General features: G+C 38.3%; 1 protein-coding gene across 1 annotated transcript in view; it reads right to left on the bottom strand.

Annotated features, from left to right (window-relative positions):
* Positions 1–567: 567 nt before the first annotated feature.
* Positions 568–10,589, bottom strand: part of adamts6 (ADAM metallopeptidase with thrombospondin type 1 motif, 6) — an 88,795-nt gene continuing 78,773 nt past the window's right edge. The window contains exons 22-24 of the mRNA XM_056238987.1: positions 10,386–10,562; positions 4,889–5,045; positions 568–1,347 (exon numbers count right to left, since the gene is read on the bottom strand). Of these exons, the coding sequence (XP_056094962.1) occupies positions 1,238–1,347; positions 4,889–5,045; positions 10,386–10,562 (444 nt within the window). The 3' untranslated portion in view covers positions 568–1,237. The remainder of the gene's footprint in view (positions 1,348–4,888; positions 5,046–10,385; positions 10,563–10,589) is intronic.

Genomic DNA, 10,589 nt, shown 5'->3' with positions numbered 1-10,589 from the left:
GTCATTCTGGATAAAAGTGTCTGCCAAGTGAGTAAATGTACATAGAAGTTCCAAGTTATTGATTTCAATAAAAACCACATGCATATCTAGTATTGGGTAACTCCATTTAACCACAAAAATAAACAGTTGAGCTGACCAACACAGGCTCTAACCATCTATACCAGGGGTGTCCAATCCTATTCATAGAGGGCCACTGTCCTGCAGAGTTTAGCTCCTACCACAATTAAACACACCTGAACCAAGTATTTAAAGAATTCAGGATTACTAGAAACGTCCAGACAAGTTTATTGGGCAGGTTGGAGTTAAACTCTGTAGGACAGTGGCCCTCCAGGAGGGAGCAGGATTGGATTGGTCAATTCAATCTCTACCAGGGGTAGCCAACCCTGCTACCATCCTGCAGAGTTTAGATAAAATTACAGGCAGGTGTGTTGAAACTAAGTCTGCTGAAAGGTAGCACTCCAAGAGCAGGGTTGGCTACCCCTGATCTATACTTATATATTTTTTTAATGGTGGAAAGTATCATTTGGGTGGAAAATGTGAACATTTTTTATACCCTAAAGAGTCACCAAGTCGCTGTCCTGTCCATTGTTTGGAAACGTTCCTATCATGTGGCAGATCACGTGTATGGCAGTGTTCGCACTCCCATTGTTGGTTGTGGTCAGTCTCTGATGCTCATGTGGCTTCAAATCGCCAACTCTTATTGAAAACAAATGACTTCCAATTGCTCTGATGCTGCCAGCGTGAGTAATCGCCATCGCTTCGAATGCCTCTGAATGCAGAGTTGCCAACAGAACCGTGGGAGGAGTGTTTATGTGAGACAAGGGGATATACCAACATCCCAAACTCCTGTAGATGGGCGCCTTGAAGTAAACCTCTGCCGTGCTACTTCTGTGAGCGTTGTGTCCAGCACTTTGGATTATAACAACAGAAAGACATTGATAATAATAATAACCATTAGCAATTATTATTATTATTATTATAAAAATAACAACAATAATGATCATTTTATACATTCCCACTTCACAGAAGTGAAAATAAAACAGGTGTCAGCGCAGTGCTGAGCAGTGGTTTGGGTTCCACAGGGCTAAAAGCAGTTATGTGTGTGTTGATGAGCAAGAGAGAGAGGCTTCCTTCTCCATGCCCAGTGTTGACTCCTCCAACACTGGTCTGCTTTTCTCTCTGCCAGTTTCTCTCTCTTTCCTTGTTGCAGCATCTGTCTCTGCTTCTCTCCGCAGGGTCAGTGTCCTTGGCACGTCTTGCAGCACATCTGCCTGAAGTACGCACGACTGCAGAACTTGAACTTCAGCACCAATGGGCAATATGCCACCTTATTTACGTCTTTGCACTCTAGGGGAAGAGAAAAAGGTGGAATAAGAAAGGATACGAGGAGTGAGTAAATTGGTCGATGCTGGGGAACCACAAAGGGGAAACTTTTAGGCTTGTGTTGAAGGGATGATTCACCCCAAAATTAAAAGTCTGTCATTATTTACTCGTTCCAAAATCTCGTTCCAAACTTTGTGGAACACAAAATATGAAATTGAGTTGGGACTGTCAAGCTCCAAAATCAGAGTAAAGGTATCTTAAAAGTACTCCAAACGAGGACATACTTTTGTGAGCTGTATTCCAGTGCTGTATTCCAAGACTTACAAAGCCATGATATAATTGATGTGTGTGAGAAAAACACTGCAATTGAAGTTGGTATTCACTCAAAATCTTTTCAAAGTAGTCAGGATATTCTTCAAGCATTCACCATTTGAGTTCCACGGAAGAAAAAAAGACAGATGGGTTTAGAACGACACGGAGGCAAGTTAATAATGACAGACTATTCATTTTGGATTACCTATCGCTTTCAAAACGCCAAGGAATATGGACTTGCCTATCATTTAATGAAAAGCATGTTTGCATTTCCTCTGAGGACGACCTTTTGGGTTCTTAGAATGCAAGTCATATTTTAGATGTCTGTGTGAATCCAGGTGGTAATCGGTCCAGGGTTTTAATACACTTGTGAAAGGGAGCGCAAATGGAAAGACTCCGAATTTGTCGTCTTCATCACATGGATGATATTTAGCGGTCTTTATAAATCTTACCGTCCCGTCACAGGATGATGGTACAGTGTCAGATGTTTTACAACTTGGCCTGTGCTAATGTTCATTTCCTGTCTATTCCAACCTCTTGTTACATTGTGTCCTAATCAGATGCAGCATGATACATTTCCAGTAAGTAATTTTTGTTGTGCAAAATTCTATCCCTCTAGTACCCCAATAAGTAGTCTCAAAATGTATCAAGTTATAACTATCTAATCCAATTAGCCTTTCCAGTTATCATTTTGTAGCAGAGGTAGCTACGAATAGTAAATAGTACAAAAAAGTAGTGGTAGTGTAGCAAATTCCATACTAAATTCAAATTTATTTATTAGGATAAACCCCTTGAGATGCATCATCTCGTTTTCGAGGGGGTCCTAAAATACTAAGCTAGAATGAAATACTAATACTAATACTAAAATACTAAGCTAGAATGACAATGAGTTAATGGTATGCTAAGGTTGCAGGCTAATCTGTTAACACTAACAGCATACTAAGCTAGCAGACTCTGGCCCTGTTTACACCTAGTATTAAGATTTGTTTTGGTTGATCGGATCACAAGTAGACGAGGGAGACACATTCCGGTTTACACCTGATGTTTTAATCTGTCTCTTTTATCCACTTCCACTTCTGTCCTGGTTTCTTCTAGGGGAGGGTCTATGGGCAGGTAAATGTAAGGGCTTTTTCAGATTTTTCGATCAAATGGACAAAATAAGCTTGTGAAATTGACATGAACATGCCCGGAGATGACAGAAAACACACAGAGAGAGCAGCAGCTTTAGTTTCTGCTCTGACAGACGCAAGACCAGTCGAACGCTGTGTGTGTGTGTTAGAAATCAGGAATGGTGAGAGAACATTGTGCTTGATACGTTTTTCATCTTCAAACCAAACTTCTTGGCTCCAGCCGACAAAGTTTAAATCCCGTCTGGCTAGTGAATGTTTACGCATTAGGCTGTTCGAACACATTCGACCACATGAGTGTTTACACTACGAAAGCAGTCCGGTCGAATGCGTTTTCGACAACCTCTGGAAGTGGCCGAAAGTGGACAAACTCAAAACGTTTTAGACCCGTTTACACCTCTATTTAGTCGTCCAATTGTGATCCGATCGAGCAAAACACATCTTAATACCAGGTGTAAACAGGGCCTAATAGCAGTTTATAAGCTAGCAGGCTAATCATTTAGGGCATAATTGCCTCGGACTATGCACAGCTAGTAGGCTAATTGGTTAGCTTGCAAACTGACAGAAAAAAAACGGACAAATGCTTAATTAGTTTAGAGTTTTGATTATATACATTCTACTTACCCTGAATATTAACCAGTGCGAGTTTTTATAGCACATAACTTCCGGTTTATATTAGAGCGGCTCAATCTCTAACTGTTTTTAAATCCTCTCTTAAAACCCTTTTTTTTTCTTTAGCTTTTAATTAATTGTGATATTTTGTCATGAATGTGTGGTTTGTCCTTGCTATTTATCTTGTCTATTGTTCAGCACTTTGGTCAGCCCTGTTTGCTGTTTTTAAATGTGCTATATAAATAAATACAAACTTGAAACTTGAACTTGATAACTTATTATAAAAGGACATGGTTATGCACATTGAATAACTGATATGTTATTCAACATATAAGTGTGTGTGAATTTTATCATAGTACCTGAGGTTGTGTCTGTAACATAAAATAAACATGCTTGAGAACATTATTTGTGTGAATATGAAGGACAGACGGTTATTCTGCGGGAGGCGGGGGAAAGTTTAGCAAAAAAATAAAATAAAAATAAGAATTGGTGGCCGTTTTTTCAATGGATCTCAATGGATGAGAGGCTTCACTATGCTGAATAAACAGCTTTTGTTGCAAAACAGCTTCTGTGTAATCTTCAACGTTTTTCCCATTAAACATTAATTTTGGATTGACCTATTTTTAGAGTTTATACCTGAAAAAATTGCTGTTTTTAGTAACTGTCAATTCTGCAACAGGTAGGATTTAGTTTAGGCACTTCTCATTCATTTCTATTGAATCCTCAAACAGTGATTGAATGTCACACAACTCTGACGGAAATTCAATGATGTCAAGGTTGTAATGTAATTGGTCATAAAGGCATGCATGATCCAAGTTGACCATTATGATTTCTCCTTCTGGAAGAGCAGTGGAGGTTGGCATCTCCTAATAATAAGACCATCTCTGGAGGGGGACAGGATCTTGATCTACCCTGTAGCACTGGAAAAATTATAGACTTCCTTTGCATCAAGACCAAAACTCTCCCTTAAAAGAGGCCATGACTCAGGGCCTGGACACAAGCCTCTTAAAGTAATTACAGCGTAAAAGAGAGCGACCTGATTCACAGCGCAGGCAGTCGGCCATCTGCATTAGTGTGGCAGCGCACTAACTGGCCCTATCGCAATTATTGTGTCTCTTATTATAGTCTTTAAACTGCCATGGCTGATGACAATGAAAGTAGACATTCCGTCACTGCTGTTGATTAGGATACAACTAATCCCATTAGAGTCCATTAGGAGAGATAATCTAGCGCTGCTTCCCCAGTGAAGGAATCTGAATAGGGATCCATCTCGCAAGGGTCATGGAGTTTTTATTGAATCCAGGATTGCCTAAATAGTGTCCTGCCTCGATTCCAAACAGAGGTAGTTCATAACGGGCAAGAATAGAACAATATAATCCTTTGTTAATTCAAGATTGAAAACAGAGGCCACAAACTTTGTAAATGTCAACACTATGATCAAAGCCAGATGCAGCTGATACGAAAGTCGTCATCGCCGCTCTTTCATGGGATTAGCAGAAGGGTGACTGACTTACCGTCGCCACTGGAGATGGGTGTAGCGTCACACTTGCTTTCACACTGCTGCATGGTGTTGGGCCGCAGTGAGTCTGGACATTCGGTGGAGGGCTGTCCCGTATACGACAGACACTGAACCGTCCGCATCTGCTGCCCTAGTCCACACTGAGCAGAGCACTGTAAAAAAAACATGCAATGAGCCGTAAATTCAGCCTGTAATCCATATCTCAGAACCATAAACTGATCATTAATTTTTTTTATGTTATGGCTGATAGCAGATAAATGGATTATATAAAAATTCTGTATTTTGTCTAAAATAATTAAAAAAAAATAATAATAATTTTTTAAATGGTACAGTATAACTGAATTTTATTATATTTTATTACATTGTAATGTAATTGATATATACTTCACCACTGTAAAAAACAAAAAGTTAGTGTACTTGGTTATCTTAAAGACAGCAGCAACAGTGAAGAGTATATTTGAGATGAAATATAAGGTGTGATGTATAAATAACAAGCAAAATTAAGATTAATTTAGACAATAATTTAAGCCACTTTGCCACAACGAGTCAGTTATGTTAGACTTCAGGAAAAGGCCCAAAATTGTAAATGGAACAGTATTTTCAACCCATTTGTCAACAGACATTAAGTCTTGTCCACTTTCCAGCCAAGAACCATTGAGTTAAACAGGAAAAGGGATATCTGAATGATGTTTAACACAACCAACGTTGGTTGGTTTTTCATTTAAGTAGCGTTTCGAGGTAGCAAATCTGAAATCAGATGTAATTCTGAAGTGCTCAAGGGCGCTCTTTTACTTTCTTTTACTCTGATTCTCTCAAACTCTAAAGAAATGTATCTACTATTTCCTTGAAATCATAAAAACCCACTGACTTCTGTAAATGAACTAAATGCACGATCACTTCCGCATTTAGCTCAATGGCCGACACAACTTTCGGTGCAGTGAAGTGTATGGAAATTGTGAGAAAAAAATCACACACACAAAAAAAAAGGTAACACTTTATTTGAAGGGGTGTGCATAAGACTGACATGACACTGTCATAAACATGACATAACACCTGTCATGACCATGAAGGAGTCTTTATGAATGTTTATGACTGTTTTCATTAAGTGTCATTCGGTAAATTATGACACTTTTAATGCAAAGTTGACATTGTTTAAAATGTCTTTGTTATGACAACTTGACATTAACAAAGACAAAAAATGTCTTGATTATGACAACTTGACATTAACCAAGATATCATAACCTGTCAACCTGTCACAAATATGTCATAACAGGTCTAATTATCAAACTTAAAGAAGTTATTTAGCTTTGCGTTAACATTACATTACCCTGTCATATGTTAAAGCATTTGACAGTGTAATAACCCTTAATGACATCTTTATAACTAGTACAATGTGTTCCACTTTACTTGAGGACAAGTAAAATATTCATGACACAGTTATAATGGTGTCATGACAGCCAAAGTCAAAACCAACCACATATGACAGGGTAATGTAAAGTTAACGCAAAGCTAAATAACTTCTTTAAGTTTGATAATTAGACCTGTTATGACATATTTGTGACAGGTTGACAGGTTATGATTTCTTGGTTAATGTCAAGTTGTCATAACAAAGACATTTCTGTCTTTGTTAATGTCAAGTTTTCATAATCAAGACATTTTTGTCTTGGTTAATGTCAAGTTTTCATAATCAAGACATTTTTGTCTTGGTTAATGTCAAGTTGTCATAACAAAGACATTTTAAACAATGTCAACTTTGCATCAAAAGTGTCATAATTTACCGAATGACACTTAATGACAACAGTCATAAACAATCATAAAGACTCCTTCATGTTCATGACAGGTGTTATGTCATGTTTATGACAGTGTCATGTCAGTCTTATGCACACCCCTTCAAATAAAGTGTTACCAAAAAAAATTTTAATCTTGAGGAAGTGTCCCACAACAGGACAAAGGTATATTGATACGATCCACCTTTACGCTAAAGATATTTAAAGCTTCTGGAAATCATTACTAACATGTTACATTGTAATATACTAAAATATTATGATTACCATAGTTACTAATTTTCTATATTTTAATATAGTTAGGTGTAATCGACAGTTTGCTATGGGAGAATGCTATACCAGAAGCTTCTGTAGTGCTGAGTTTTTAGTGTGCATATAGAGTCCATTGTGAAGAAACCGACCAATTAGACTGGTGTGAGTGATTTTAAGGCATTTTTGTGTGTGGTGTGTGTCAGGCGGTCCGTGGCACGCTTGTGAATTCGGGCCCAAACTCAGTGCTCCAAAACAAAGGACCGAGAGCTACTTGCGGAATGTCGTTGTAATAGTTTAATTGAATCTCTGACTACTGTCAGCTGTTCTACATTAGAGCTCTCCACGTTGCTGGAGGGAGTAAATTGCGACTGTCTGAAGTGAAACTGAGATGTATTCCAGTAGTCTCCTACCATGATGTAGCACAGTGATTCAATGGAAAAACGAAAGAGTTGCCTAGCAATCCACTACAATACACAAATTTAGCTCATTAGTCACTGCGCTGCAGCGCCTAGTGCGAATGCCACAGAAACTCTGACGACGCATGCCAAGACAAGGATCTGATGTGGATTTAGTCATAAACACGTGTAAGACCCACAGTGAAGGACACCTCACGGGACTTGAGTGCAGACATCTCAGATGAGTTTCCAGCAGCCTTCCCATTTCATCCCCTCTGTATTAAACAGACTTTATTAGAGCTCGAGTCCCTGACAGACGGGATATGTCAGTGAAGGCCTTAAGTGGGATTTGAACCAGTGACCTTTTGGCCCATGGCTCCCTTCAACAGCCACTCCATTATGAGAGTCTCAGTTCATTGCAGGAATCATGGGATGGCGGGAAACTCGTACCACAGTAGTTGTTACTTCATTCGGGAAGATGGTTAAAGCTAGACTTTTGTTATATTTTTCAGATCATTAATTATTATTGTTGTTCTTGTAACCTTAATTGTTGCTTATACTGTAGGTGATGTGAGAAAATCTTTCTCTATTATATTGTATTATATTATATTATAGGGCTGTTGGATGTTTGAATCTGATTGGCTGATCTAAGGTGTGCAATTATTTTCAGGGAAACGAAAGGCTAAAGTAGTTCCAGGCAGGTCTTGACCGCATTACAGTTCCATATCACTTCGCATACAACAGCAGAAGAACCAAAACCCACAATGACACTGACCAAGCAAATAAAAATAGTAAACAATAGGATAAAAACGACAAATTATTTCCATGTTTTTTTTCCCCACAAAATGACGTTTTATTATGTATGGAGAGCACATACTCTTTCTCCCGCTCAAAACGCACACACACAGTACGGACACACACTTGCAAAAAAAACGAGTTGTCAGCACTGCTCTGACGATTTTATCAGTAAAATAGTTCAGTAACATAAAAGCTACATTACATTTCTCACCGGTGAGGTAATAACGCTGTTGTTCTTGAAGCAGATAAACTTACAGTTTCTCTATTAGTTAAGTTCAGAGACACACAGACAATTCACACAAGCTTCATCTCTCTCTCTCTTTCTCTCCCAGACAGCAAGATAGTGTCGGCACAGATCCGGCCCGCATCTAGTACACGTGGATTCCACACGGCCGGATCTGGGCCGACACTATCTTGCTGTCTGGGCTCGCTCGCTCCAAATGTCTTGAAATACAACATCAGAACAATGTCTTGAGATGTGGTTACCGTAGCATAAGCAGAATAATTGACTCCAGTCCGTTGAATTATTAGAAAATAATGTACTATAATGTGCATACAATTCAACGGCCAGTTGTCAATAATTCCTCACTTATATTATATTTCAGTTTTTTTTATATATGTCTTATTTATTTTTTTATATATGTCTTATATGTCATTCCTTGTCTTATTGTAAACATACATGTTTTATTGGTGCATTTATATGTATTTTTCATATTTTATCAGCTTGCTCCCCCTTTTAAATGACTTTCCTTTTCGACTGATGTCTCTAAGCCCTCATTTAGTGCTCTGTAGAGATGACCTATTTTTGTTTAAGTTTGCATGTTACACTTCTGGTTCCATAGTCCTGAAGTCAATGTTTTTTTTTTTGTTAAATGGTTGAAATAAGGTCTATGGTGAACACAAGCTAAGGGTATTTTCACATTTTATTCTACGATATAAAATACATCAATTATTGATTGTGATTTTTCTAAAGCTTTTACTTGTCTTTTAAAAGGCGGTTGCTAACAAGTGTCTAAATGGCACTACAGAGGTTGTGTGGCACTGGAACAGGTCTATCTACTCACTAGTCCACTTTCACAAACACCCTTGCAATTATTCTTACTTAAACTTTTCCAACTTGTGGATTTTAAATAAAACCTGAAAGAGTTGTTGGAGCCTTGATGGTGATGTTGACGTCATGTGACTGTGGTGTAGTTTGTTTATCACCTATGTTTAGCTTTTTATTTCTGGTGATTGTATTTAGGCTTTAAAAGTTTAGTTCATTTATGAAGATTAAAACAATGAACAAAATGTATAACAATCATAAAGTTTTGTTGGTCACAGAGCTTATGTTCTGCAATAAACCAAAAACCTATTGGGCTTTAGTTGAGGGAACCAGGGTGATGCGAACTTCTATTTTTCAATCTCTCCTTTTCAACTGCCCTACATTTTTTTCTCCCCTTATGGAATACTACCTGTAAAGAGGAAAATATTATTATTATTATTTTGTTTATACAGCATTTTTAAAAAGATTTACTACAAGCCACCACAGTTATCCTGATCGTATCCTTTTTTTCAAGAGAGAAACCACAGGGCCGCCTGAGAGTGATTTGTTTTGTCTTTTTAAAAACATATTCTTGGCACTGACAGAAAACCTTGTCAACCGCAGAGATAAACTTCAAACAATCTGGATGATATTACCTCCACTTACACACTCTTGGGCTGTTATACTCGCTGTCACTCACGGAAACACACGTCACTGGCTTTCCAGAGGCTCTAGTTTATCATGCGAGTGTAACTTCTGTTGACGTCAACTAAACACATGGTCTTTTTCATGCTGTATTAAAACAGTCTTTACGCATGTATTGCACAGCAATACTCTTTCTTTAGTTGTTCTAAATCTTAACGACACGTGAAATACTTACACAAGGCTGCATTAGCTTGTAGTTTACAGCCAACATGAAACCGCATTGATTTTACTTCCATAATATGAGATGTATATTGGATGGTACTTGATTGGATCGAAAAAAGTGGGCATTACATACCAGAATGAGGCTAGATGATTGGAGGGGAGGAGTTGAATATTATAGTGATTACTTAGTGCTTATTTTTCAGATTCAGATGTATAGCATATACACTACAGTTTGGGCTCAGTAAGATTTGTATCTTTTATTCAACAAGGATGCATTAAGTTGATCAGAAGTGTCCGTTAAGACATTAATAATGTTACAAATTTAAAATGAATGCTGTTCTTTTGAAAGAATCCTGAAATAAATCCTCGTACCTGTCCCCATTCTCCAGGGATCCAGCGTGGCGGCGGACAGCGACCAAGGCTGCAGCGAATCCGGACCGGGGGTTTGTTATGGTCCGCACAGAGGGCTGGTGGGAAGGTTTTGGTCAGGTCGCTACTTTTACACTGAACAATACGATGCTTGAAGCCAGGGCCACACTTTGGGGTACACTATAGACAAAAACACAACGCAACAAT

This window comes from Rhinichthys klamathensis, unplaced genomic scaffold (assembly GCF_029890125.1).
Source record: "Rhinichthys klamathensis goyatoka isolate OS25496 unplaced genomic scaffold, OSU_Roscu_1.1 h1tg000549l_1, whole genome shotgun sequence".
Classification (NCBI taxonomy): domain Eukaryota; kingdom Metazoa; phylum Chordata; class Actinopteri; order Cypriniformes; family Leuciscidae; genus Rhinichthys; species Rhinichthys klamathensis.
Note: the sequence above shows the minus strand (reverse complement) of the source record. Positions and strands in the feature narration are given on the sequence as shown.